The sequence below is a fragment of the Bos grunniens genome, chromosome 1 (assembly GCF_055505025.1).
Source record: "Bos grunniens cultivar Pamir isolate PY7600 chromosome 1, Bosgru_T2T1.0, whole genome shotgun sequence".
Taxonomy (NCBI): domain Eukaryota; kingdom Metazoa; phylum Chordata; class Mammalia; order Artiodactyla; family Bovidae; genus Bos; species Bos grunniens.
The window spans coordinates 59,905,132-59,917,468 of record NC_141165.1 but is presented as its reverse complement, the minus strand read 5'-3'; the positions used below and the strand labels follow the sequence as shown (position 1 = coordinate 59,917,468).

The window sequence follows — 12,337 nt, the reverse complement described above, 5'->3', positions numbered from 1 at the left end:
ACCAGTTTTTACCCGGCGTTTAATTACTCTTACTAGGCTGTACATTATTTTTTCAGTATCAGGTTGTGAGTTGAATTTAAAAACAATTGTTTAAAGTCTGGAACCCTTCTTCCACGTGCAAGCCATTAATAAGAATATTTGTTAAACAAATAACATCCACGTTGAAAGTTCAAATTCCCAAGGTACTGCAAATTATCAGAATTTTGCTTTTTAAAAGGGTAAGAAAAGGAGGATCACAGGCTCCTGTTAAAAGAGAAAATATACGAAAATTGTTTCCGCCCGGTTTCGAACCGGGGACCTTTCGCGTGTTAGGCGAACGTGATAACCACTACACTACGGAAACCTGTCTGCGAAGGGTGGTTGAGAAACTCCCTCATAGTTCTCCGTAGCTCTGTTGTACCATGCGGTCCACAGAGCTAGCCGTAACTTTTAACAAAAGAACAAAGAAACCCAAACGGGAAATACCCATATATCCAGTTAAACAGTGCTACCATTTCTGGAATTTACGTACATTGTGTTCAAAGCCCCTAGTTAGAAACTGGGCACCCGTTAGTTGGCCCTTCTTTGAAGTTTACTTTCTTCTATGGAAAAGAAGTGTATTAGCTTGTTTGTTGCTGAGTGTCTCGGGTGTGTTCTGGGGCTTTGGCTGGCTAGGAAGAGGCTACTGCGCTTGGATCCTGGAGTCCTCGCTCACGCAGGGGCGGTGTGGGGTGGGGTGGGGGTGGGTTACCAAACTCCCCAGCCGTGAACTTAGCTTCTAGAGAGAAAGCGACGCTTTCAGCCTCTGGTGGAAGGACGTGTCGTTTGGTTTTGAATTTCCTTCCTTGCTTCTGTACTAGTTTTAGAGAGTACTTAGTTTTAAAACCTTCTATAGGGTGTGCAAAATTCAGGTTTTTGTTTTTTTTTTTAATCAGACATCAAGATGCACTTTTTGCCGCACAGCGTGCATTTTCTAAGCCTGAACTTCTTATGACCTAAGTAATATCGTTTACCCTGAAAAGAAGCAGATACACCCTGATACCTTAAAAATCAGTAATTTTTTAGGGAATGAGAGTGAGCTTCCATATTACACCGGGGGTGGGGACTGGAGGAGTAATCTGATGGGATTACTAAAAAAAATTTAAAAGTGAGATGGCACTATTTCGGTTTTGAGTACACTTTGTTTAGAAACCACGGGGAAAGAAACAAAGTATTGCCGATTATGTATAGATATAATTTATGTTAAACCCACTTTAAATCCTGGCACTTTCCCCCTTTTTCCTTTTAGAAATTGACAAAGTTCTCTTTCAAGAATTTGAAAAGCATGAACCTTGCCCCGCCTTATAGGACACTTTCCTGGTTCAAATCTCTGCACCTTTTGTCGATTTCAAGGGCGCATCTGATAACTTCCCGCAGGAGCCTGGACAGGCGTGTATGTATTAACCAGAATGTAGATGGTAGAGTCTGCCTACAGTGCAGGAGACCCGGGTTAGATCCCTGGGTCGGGAAGATTCCCTGGAGAAGGAAATAGCAACCCATTTCAGTATTCTTGCCTGGAAAATTCCATGAAGGCGCCGGTATAGTCCATGGGGTCGCAAAGAGTCGGACACGACTGAGTGACTTCATTTTAATGACGTTGAGAAATAAAAGGTTTTACAGCTCATGGAGGTATTAGAGATAGCCTTTTGTGAAGCCTTTTTTAATTAAGCTTTTGGGCAAGAAAGTCAGGTTTTCCTGATATTGGTATTCCTGGATTCCAAGGGGGTGAGGAGTGGTCCAGGCCGAGTGAGACGCAATTGTAGGTGGCACTTTAGAGCGCAACTTGCATCCATTGAGTCCTCTGCCTGGGACTCTCTCGCCCCCAACCCCTCCCCCGGTCCCCTCTACCCCTTCCTTATTCCGCCCGGCTCAGTCCCGGTGGGGCGGTGCCAGGGCCTCTATGACGCGGGGTTCCAGGAGCTGAGACCCCGCACATCACTTTCCGCGCTCTCCGCGCAGCCCGCAGCCAGGGCAGTCCGAGCAGCCGGGAGACAGGAGGCGGCGGCGGGATGAGCTACTACCAGCTACCAGTGGTGATCGACAACGGCTCAGGAGTGATCAAGGCGGGCCTGGCCGGGTCCCGGGAGCCTCAGTTTGTCTACTCGAACATTGTGGGCCGCACCAAAGGCCTGACGTGCGGCGTCGAAGTGTGCGTGGGAGACCAAGCGGAGCAGCGGAGAAGCTCGCTTTCCATCAGGTACCGCCTTCTCCCGGCGGGCAGGACCAGGTGGAGGGGAAGGCAGGAGAACGCAGAGGAGGGACCGAGGCTAGAGAAAGGATAAGAAGCGAGTAACGAGTCTCTGCCAGGCAGCGTTATTGCAAACGCTTGAGCACAAATCTCTGAGGGTACCACATACCTAAAGAGTGAACATTATTTGCTCTTTGTATCTATTCGAATATATTCAAATGTATAAACATTATCGTTCATAAAATACAAGTTCATTTAGAAATGTTAATTCCTGGTACCTTTGTCATTTGGGCTATTTGTTTTCAGCTAACTGATATGAAAACTACTATTATGTGAAGATTTCCCTATTTTCTTTTTAATTAAAAAGGGTATTCCAAAGGGGCAGGGAAGATGGAAATCAACAAAAAAATTTCAGAGGAAGGTAGTTAGGCTATTTTTGCTGGCAGTTACCATCTCTAGAGGCGCTGGCAGTCACCGCCCATAAAGGGATATTGTTAATAAATATGAGGATTAACCCAGGTTTGAAGAGAGTAAAAATTGGTAACATTTAAAGCTTCCATTTATATTATTGCTCTTCTTACAGCTACCCAGTGGAACGTGGTCTCATTACTTCATGGGGGGACATGGAGATCATGTGGAAGCATATCTATGACGACAACCTCAGGCTAAAGCCCTGTGATGGCCCAGTTTTGATTACAGAGTCAGCACTGAACCCACTGGCCAATCGGCAACGGGTCACTGAGGTGTTTTTTGAATATCTGGAGGTTCCTGCCTTCTTTATGTCCATCCAGGGGGTGCTAGCTCTCTTTGCTGCTGGCTTCACAACTGGCTTTGTGCTCAATTCAGGTGCTGGGGTTACCCAGTGTGTACCCATCTTTGAGGGTTACTGTCTGCCTCATGGTGTCCAGCAGCTAGATCTGGCAGGTCTTGACCTCACCAACTACCTCATGATGCTGCTGAAGGAGAATGGCATCATGCTGCTTCGTACTTCAGAAAGAAAGATCATCATGGACATTAAGGAAACCTATTGCTATGTGGCAATGAACTTTGAAGAAGAAAAGGCCAAGAAAGCTGACTGTATAGAGAAGATTTACCAACTACCTGACGGGAAGAGGTTCAAGCTCCATAACCAGCTCTTTTATTGTCCAGAGGCCCTCTTCTCTCCAAGTCTTATGCACCTTGAGACCCCTGGCATTGATAAGATGTGCTTCAGCAGCATAATGAAATGTGATGCAGATCTGAGGAATGCTTTTTTCTCCAATATTATCCTTGCTGGGGGATCAACCTCTTTCCCTGGTTTAGAGAAACGTCTAGTTAAGGATATAGCAAAGATGGTGCCTGCCAACACCCCTGTGCAAGTTATTGCTCCCCCAGAAAGGAAAATATCAGTGTGGATGGGAGGTTCTATTCTTGCATCCCTGTCTGCCTTCCAGGACATGTGGATCACTGCTGCAGAATATAAAGAAGTTGGATCCAATATAGTACACCAGAGATGCTTCTGACTACAGATAACATGGTTAGGAGAAAATGTTTTGAGCATATGTGATAGAAAACTTTGGATATTATATGTTTCTGGGAAAACAGAAATTATTTCAGTTACTTGAATGTCCATGTCTCTCCTGCATTTCTATAATGGGGGGAAATAATGGAGAAGCAGTCAAATAACAGATGCTTACTGAGTTGAACCAAATTAAATGCTCATGCTAAGTTGCTTCAGTTGTGTCTTCACTCTTCATGACCCCATAGATTGCAGCTCACCAGGCACCTCTGTCCATGGAATTCTCCAGGCCAGAATACTGGAGGGGGTTGTCATGCCCCACTCCAGGGTATCTTCCTGGCCCAGGGATTGAACCCATGTCTCATATCGCTTGCATTGGCAGGCCAGTTCTTTATCACTAGTGCTACCTGGGAAGCAAGTTAAATGCTAGAGGAGACATTATTCTTGGCCTTGGAGATCTCACATTTCCTTTAGAGGGAGAGAGCAATTTGTGGTACCACATAGTATGTGCCAAATGAGTGATATAGCTTTCAGTTTGTTGAAGTTTATGAAAGGAAGGTTGCTATGAGGGAAGATTTCATAGCAGAGGGAAGCCATCATGAATAAGGTAGCATTAGGATGGGCATGGCAGGGTGAAAAAAAAAGGGCAGATATTCAGAAGAGCATAATGGAAATGAGTAAGAGTCTAGATATGAGGATGAACAAAGCATATTCAAAGCATGTTTAATACATTGGTTTAGTTAAAATGAAGAGCTCTTATTGAGCAGACTAAGAGCAATGACTAGGAATGTAAATTAAGGCCAGAGGCTGGAAGGCTTTGTTTTAAATGTTGTATAGGCAAAAGATTTGAAAACAGGAGACATAAAGAAATTAAGATGAATGTGGTGGTAGTTGGGAGGATAAATTGCCCTGGGAAAGGCCCTGTAGATTCAATGATCAATTAAAAAGTTATTAGTCTAGATATAAAGAAGTCAAGTCTCACACTCAAGATTATAAGCAAGAAATGAAAAACTGACAAGTCTTGGTGCTTCATTAGTTATGAAGGGGAAAGAAGGGTCTGAAATGACCAAGATGGCTGAGAGAATGTTGGCAGTGTTGACATGACTCAAAGTGTAGTACCTGCCCTGTGCAAAGCACTGTGCTAAGCACAGTAAGTGCTCAATCAGGGGTCAGATTGTGTCCTGTGGAATCCAGCAGTTCAGTGTAAGAGATGAAATTCATACCCGCTACAATAAGATGCAAAGTGGGTTACTGTCCTAAGAGAAATGTGAAATGGGGTTTCATAGGAGGGAAAACACCTTGAGTGCTCAGGAAGACTTTCTGATAGATTTGGCTTTGGGGCTGAACTTGAAGCTGGAATATAAATCTAACAGATTGCCTATCCCTCTGAATTTAGGGGCAGTATATGTGGATTCAGGTCCAGGCCCTGCCAGCCTATCAGCTGCATTTCAACAAACTGTTTAAACATTTTGAATATCAATTTCCTCATTGGTAAGTGGGGTTGCTAATCCTGATCCCTATCTGTTCCACAGGGTCCTCATGAAATACAAACGAGATAATGATTCTATAAGCGCTTTCAAAATGTTACTTTGCTTATAGAATTAGACAATTTATAGGTCCAGTTCATGCTAATTCCTCCGCAGAGTCAAAAATCGATTGTGTCCTTCAGCGCACATTATATTACTTGAACTTTCATTGATCACAATTTATGCAGGCTTTTCTTTTGGTTTGCTTGTCTTTCTCCCTTACTAGATACGTTCTTAGAAGACGAGTTGTGGGCTTTCTCTTCATCTCTGTCCCCTTCCCTCATGACTTCTATAGTAGGTATGCAGATATAGAGAACTGACGAAAAGCACACTGATGGCAGAGGGAACATTAGGGCAAAAGGCTCCAAGGTGTACAAATGATGGTATGTACAAGCAGCAGGAAGTAATTCAGTTGGCCTGAAGGAAACATTTGTGAAGAGATGCATTTCATTTTTTGAAATGTGTTTCATTTAAATGTGTTTCCCATTTAATTAATAGTGATTGTAAGCCAAACTACTAGATAGCATATGGTGTAGAAAATGATTATCTGAGAGCAGTTTTTGAACATTTGGTGAGGTACTCACTACATTCACAAGCACTGTAGAGAGAATGATCCCAACCCCCTCACTTCAGAGTTCTTAAAGTACTTTTTTCCTGTAAGAAATCTCAGCCAACGCGTTACCTTAATTTAAACTTCAACAGCTCAGAGAGATGGGCAAGACAAGTAGTATTCTCATTTACAAATTAAGAAGCTGAGATTTAAAGAGATAAAGAGATAAAAATTTAAAGTGATTCCCAAAGTAGTTTACTGGGTTAACTAACTAATTTAACTGTGGCTTCTTAGGCAGTTAACCCAACAACTAGCCTGGTATAGACTCCAGCCTCTTAGGATTATGGATGATCCTTTTCGGGAAATCTAGGGAAGGGAAATGTGAAAATTTTCGTTTAGTAGTTTTTGTTGTTCCCGTATCAAATCAATCCCCGTAACATTTTACTTTTCTCTTATATAGAGGTGCCAATAGTAGCAGCTCCATGGAGTTTACCCAATTGAAAGTTCAACTTTTAAGATCAGCCAATTATGTGAAAAACAGCATGGTACCAGCGAATATGAAAACCTGCTACAATTTATGGTGCATTGTTCTTTCTTAACGTGATCATGACACATCAAAGCAAAGTCCATGATTGAAAAGCCTTTATTTCCTAATAAAAGGGAGATTCAGTTCTTAATGTTAAGATCAAGAATGAAGTAGTTATATGTAATAAAAACATCCTCTGCTCAAAAAGTTGAGAGGACAGTCTGAGGAGAACAGGTTAGGATCTCAGAGGCAGCCTAATGAGCCGAACCAAGATTCTGATTTACTCGTGCTGCTAGGGAATTTATTAGACCTCTCTATCAAATGTGATGATCAGAACTGAGCATCATTGTATTGGCCCTGAATTTTTTCTAAGAACTCCATTTCTTTAAGATGATATCGTGCGCCGTACCTGGTTTTTAAGAGGTGGAAAACAGCGCTCAGAAGCACTCAAGTTAATTTTCAAGTCACAAGGTCAGACGTCGGAAGTAAAATATTCAAATCTGCGGATAAAAAACGTGGGGTAGGGCGGCGACTATCCTTTTGGCCGGAAACAGAACTTTTGAAAAAAAAAAATTGCGAGACCGGTTATCGCGAGAGCCGCTGTGGACAGGCTCGGCCAATCAGCGTAGGCGCCGGCTGCTGCATTCATAAGGAGACGCAGCCGGCGGCGCGGCGGGTTGCGGAGGGTGGGCCCCGGGTTGGTGGCAGCCATTTCTCATCTAACCCTAATTGAGACAGGCGTAGGCGCTGTGCTTTTGGTTACCGCGCGCTGTTTTTCTCGCTGACTTTCAGCGAGCGGAAAAGCCTCGGCCTACCGCCATCCACCATCCAGTCTGCAACAAACAAAAAATGTCAGCCGCTGGCTCGCTCACCTCTCCCGGGAACCTGCGGTGGTCCGCCCGCCCAGCCCCAGTGCCCCGCCTGAGGCCGCGGTCGGCCCGGTGCTTCTCCGGAGGTGTCCATTGCCGCCGTGAAGAGTTGGGCTCTGTCAGCCGCGGGTCGCTCGGTGGGCCGAGGCATGGCTGTAACCGCAGGGAAAGGAACGGAGTGGGGTCCCCGCGCGCGGTGCGCTTCCCTGAGCTGTGGGACTTGCACCCGGGACTCGGCTCAGACATCTGCAGTCTGAGGGACTGCGGGGGGGGGGAGGGGGGCGGGAAGTAGGAGGGTAGCGGGGGGGTCTGTTTTCTCCCTAAATGGAGGGGGTCCGACTGTGTGCGTTTGTCTTCCCTGCCATCAGTGGACTTCGAATCTTGCAGATTGGACCGGAGAGCGTGCAAATAAACTGTCAGAAGGACAAGTGGAGGCAGCTCAAAAATCCTTCCAAATGAATGGGCAATGAGCCGAGTAGTCGGCTATCTTACAGGTTTTTTTCCTCCTCCCCTCCTTTAGTTTTATTGCCCTTTATCAGTGTATCACAACCTAGTTCCTGCTCTGCAGATTTTGTCCAGGTTTTTTGCCTCTGCAGAACTTGATCCCCAACAGTCCTGGGATGTGGAACAGCGGTGATTTTTTGTATGTGTGTGTGAGATCATTAATTCATATTTGTTAACAGGAAGATCTAGTGTGTTCTCAAAACAGTGGAAGTCATATTCTTTAATGGTCTTTGCTTTTCATCTTTGTCTCCATCTTTGGATGCAAAGTATTAAGGGACGATAGGAATTTAAGAAGAAATCTATGCCCCCACGCGCAAGAATTAGGTTTCTTTGCCAAAAGGGAAGGAAAAAAAAAGAAAACGGCCCATTAGGAAACAACCAACAAGTCATCCTGCCCTCTTGTCATAAAACCTAACTTTCAAGTTATGTGAGGATTCATCCGAAGTCAATGAAAACATTTTAATTGGCGAGTAATTGGTTTAGTGTTGTAGTGGTTTCTGCTGTCCAGGAGAAGTGCATCAGCCATATGTATAAATCGGTCCCACTGTCTTGAACCTCCCCCAGCGCCCCACATCCCACCCATCTAGGTCACCACAAAGCACCAAGCTGAGCTCTCCGTGCTATACAGCAGCTTCCCACTACCTACCTTTTGATATTTTATACATGGTAGTGTGTGTGTGTCACTGCTGCTCTCTCAGTTTGCACCCCCACTCCGTCCGGATTCCTACCCTGCAAACGCGTTCAGTACCATTTTTCTGGATATCATACATATGTTAATATATGACATTTGTTTTTCGCTTTCTGACTTAACTTCACTCTGACAGACTTTAGGTTCATCCACATCACTACAAATGACTCAATTTTGTTCCTTTTTATGACTGAGTAACATTCCACACACATATACACACCACATCTTTATCCATTCATCTGGACATTTAGGTTTCTTCTATGTCCTGGCCATTGTAAATACTGCTGCAATGAACATTGGGGTACATGTGTCTTTTTTGAATTGTGGTTTTCTCAGGGTATATGCCCAGTAGTGGGATTGCTAGGTCATATGGTAGTTTTATGCCCCGTTTCACAAGGAATTTCCATACTGTTCTCCATAGTGATGGTATCCATTTACATTCCCACCAACAGTGCAAGAGGGTTCCCTTTTCTCCACATCCTCTCCAGCTTTTGTTTGTAGAATTTTTGATGAGGGCCATTTTGACTGGAGGCCTTCACTCTCTTAAGACAGCTATTCTGGTAGCAGTTGCTGGGAGAGAGTAGCAGGCAGCCTGCATTACAAAGGCAATCAGTGTGATACCCTGTTGGGATCTTGACCCTTGAAAGATAGATCAGGAGGACCATGGGAGTATATGTATTTATTAACATGTCTAGCATTTCATCTTATTGCCTGAAGTAGGTCCCTCAGTGTTGTCCAATACAATTCTTATCCTTCAGTTAAGAAATGTGGGGAAAACTGCACCGTTCTTGGTAATGTTCTCTGTGTAAGAAGCAAAAAGAATCTTCCCATCAGCATGGTTTTGTGGAAAGAACATGGAGTAAATTAGTGAATGAGGTTCTAGTTCTGATTTTGCTAAAGATTTTTCTAGGTTTTTGAGGTAACTCAGCTAGCTTTACTAAGCTTGCATTTACTCAGAAAGGGATCTCTTAAGATTGCTTTTGAAGACTGCCAGTGTTCCTTGAACTATAAATAAATAGATGCCTTTTGTTCCTGCTCCATCTAGTGGTACTTTTGCTTCTCCACATTTACAAAATTTGTGATGGAGGCTGGTCTGAAGTGAGCCTCCTGCTGGGGAGGTTCTTTCTCTCTCTCTCTTTTTTTTCTGTTTGGCTGCTCTGTAAATCAGTGGGGTTCCCCAAACCCATGCCCCCTGCAGTGGAAGTGCAGAGTCTTAACCACTGAACAGTTAGGGAAGTCCCTTTCTCTTTTTTTAAAATTTTCTTTCAAAAATTTTTTTATATTTTAATTGAAGGTTCAGTTCAGTCTCTCAGTCGTGTCCGACTCTTTGCAACCCCATGAATCACAGCACGCCAGGCCTCCCTGTCCATCACCAACTCCCGGAGTTCACTCAGACTCATGTCCATCGAGTCAGTGATGCCATCCAGCCATCTCATCCTCTGTCGTCCCCTTCTCCTCCTGCCCCCAATCCCTCCCAGCATCAGAGTCTTTTCCAATGAGTCAACTCTTCGCATGAGGTGGCCAAAGTACAGGAGTTTCAGCTTTAGCATCAGTCCTTCCAAAGAAATCCCAGGGCTCATCTCCTTCAGAATGGACTGGTTGGATCTCCTTGCAGTCCAAGGCACCCTCAAGAGTCTTCTCCAACATCACAGTTCAAAAGCATCAATTCTTCGGCGCTCAGCCTTCTTCACAGTCCAATTCTCACATCCATAAATGACCACAGGAAAAACCATAGCCTTGATTAGATGGACCTTTGTTGGCAAAGTAATGTCTCTGCTTTTCAATATGCTATCTAGGTTGGTCATAACTTTCCTTCCAAGGAGTAAGCGTCTTTTAATTTCATGGCTGCAGTCACCATCTGCAGTGATTTTGGAGCCCCCCAAAAATAAAGTCTGACACTGTTTCCACTGTTTCCCCATCTATTTCCCATGAACTGATAGGACTGGATGCCATGATCTTCGTTTTCTGAATGTTGAGCTTTAAGCCAACTTTTTCACTCTCCTTTCACCTTCATCAAGAGGCTTTTGAGTTCCTCTTCACTTTCTGCCATAAGGGTGGTGTCATCTGCATATCTGAGGTTATTGATATTTCTCCTGGTAATCTTGATTCCAGCTTGTGCTTCTTCCAGCCTAGCGTTTCTCATGATGTACTCTGCATATAAGTTAAATAAGCAGGGTGACAATATACAGCCTTTGACGTACTCCTTTTCCTATTTGGAACCAGTCTGTTGTTCCATGTCCAGTTCTAACTGTTACTTCCTGACCTGCATACAGGTTTCTCAAAAGGCAGGTCAGGTGGTCTGGTATTCCCATCTCTTTCAGAATTTTCCACAGTTTATTGTGATCCACACAGTCCAAGGAGATACCGTACCTCGTCCAAGGTAAGGAGCAGCGGCTGCGCTTTGCTGGAGCAGCCGTGAAGAGATACCCCACATCCAAGGTAAGAGAAACCCAAGTAAGACGGTAGGTGTTGCAAGAGGGCATCAGAGGGCAGACACACTGAAACCATACTCACAGAAAATTGAAGTAATTGCTTTACAGAATTTTTTGTTTTCTGTCAAACCTCAACATGAATTAGCCATAGGTATACATATATCCCCTCCCTTTTGAACCTCCCTCCCATCTCCCTACCCATCCCACCCCTCTAGGTTGATACAGAGCCCCTGTTTGAGTTTCCTGAGGCAAGAGCAAATTCCCATTAGGTGTCTATTTTACATATGGTAATGTAAGTTTCCATGACACTCTTTCCATACATCTCACCCTCTCCTCCCCTCTCCCCATGTCCTTAAGTCTGTTCTCTACATGTGTTTCTCCATGGTTGCCCTGTAAATAAATTCTTCAGTACTATTTTTCTAGATTCCATATATATGCATTAGTATACGATATTTATCTTTCTCTTTCTGACTTACATCACTCTGTATAATAGGCCCCTCTCTCATTTTTAAAAAGGAAAGTAGTGAAAATCCCATGGACGGAGAAGCCTGATAGGCTGCAGTCCATGGGTTCACTGAGGGTCGGACATGACTGAGTGACTTCACTTTCACTTTTCACTTCCATGCATTGGAGAAGGAAATGGCAGCCCACTCCAGTGTTCTTGCCTGGAGAATCCCAGGAACGGGGGAGCCTGGTGGGCTGCCATCTATGGGGTCGCACAGAGTCGGACACGACTGAAGTAACTCAGCAGCAGTGATTTAATAAGTACAGTTCAAAAAATACTACAGTTATTTTCTTGTTCTTACACTTGAAATTCTCTCCTTGACAAATGTCTTATAAACATTCCAAAGGAAAATTCTCAGTAGTATGAACATTTGATATCCGATGAGATAATTTACATGACAATGTTTTGTAGATAATAATTATGACAAATATGACTTCTTATTCCTACAAGATTTTAGTCCCTTCACCAGATGGAGAAACTCCCTTATCTAAGTTTATTCTTTGCTGAGTTGGGACCAGCAACCAGCCCCTTGGACTTTTCAAGTCCAGTGTTGTATTTACTATGGGCCACCTTAATGCTTCATTGGCTTGCTGGCAAAGATTATTAGTGTTAGCCCCACCATCATTTTCTGGCTTAAAATAAAATAACATCCTTAAAGATTACTTACCTATGACCTTAGTTTTAACTACTTATGATGAATTTCAAGTTATAAAGGGGAATGTGAGAATTTAAAATTACTGAGAAACATGAGTTTTGTTTTGTCTTTAGAAAGAGAGTCGTCTTCTCTAAGGTTGGCTATAGTTTTTGATTTGAGGATGTCATGAGTTTTAATTTAGTTTGTCCTGGTTCTGCAGTCAAAAATTTCATTTTGGCCTGGCTCAAGATATAAGAGACAAACAGAAGATACCTGCACCCACACTCACACGAAGTGTAGAGAAAGAATGGTTTTAAATTCAGGTGAGAATGAAATGACCAAAGGTAACTGCCATTCCTTCCCCATTTATTCTTTTAAGGTAATAATGTGTGATGGAAG

At 43.6% G+C, this 12,337-nt stretch overlaps 1 protein-coding gene, 1 long non-coding RNA gene and 1 other non-coding gene across 3 annotated transcripts; 2 read left to right on the top strand and 1 right to left on the bottom strand.

Annotated features, from left to right (window-relative positions):
- Positions 1-270: 270 nt before the first annotated feature.
- On the bottom strand, positions 271-343 carry TRNAV-AAC (transfer RNA valine (anticodon AAC)). The gene has a single exon. It is a non-coding gene; the product is annotated as a tRNA-Val (tRNA).
- Positions 344-1,948: 1,605 nt separating this feature from the next.
- On the top strand, positions 1,949-3,918 carry ACTRT3 (actin related protein T3). Its single transcript, XM_086393761.1, has 2 exons — positions 1,949-2,215; positions 2,790-3,918. The coding sequence occupies exons 1-2, from the start codon at positions 2,028-2,030 to the stop codon at positions 3,706-3,708; spliced, it is 1,107 nt and encodes a 368-aa protein (XP_086249887.1). The 5' UTR covers positions 1,949-2,027; the 3' UTR covers positions 3,709-3,918.
- Positions 3,919-5,009: 1,091 nt separating this feature from the next.
- LOC147379496 (uncharacterized) lies at positions 5,010-6,513 on the top strand. Its single transcript, XR_015161299.1, has 2 exons — positions 5,010-5,195; positions 6,241-6,513. It is a non-coding gene; the product is annotated as an uncharacterized LOC147379496 (long non-coding RNA).
- The last annotated feature ends 5,824 nt before the right edge of the window (positions 6,514-12,337 follow it).

Excerpts from the sequence above, each read along its gene's own strand:
- ACTRT3 (XM_086393761.1), top strand. The coding sequence starts at position 2,028 with ATGAGCTACTACCAGCTACCAGTGGTGATCGACAACGGCTCAGGAGTG. Across the intron at positions 2,216-2,789 it reads AGAAGCTCGCTTTCCATCAG|CTACCCAGTGGAACGTGGTC; the intron begins GTACCGCCTTCT and ends CTCTTCTTACAG.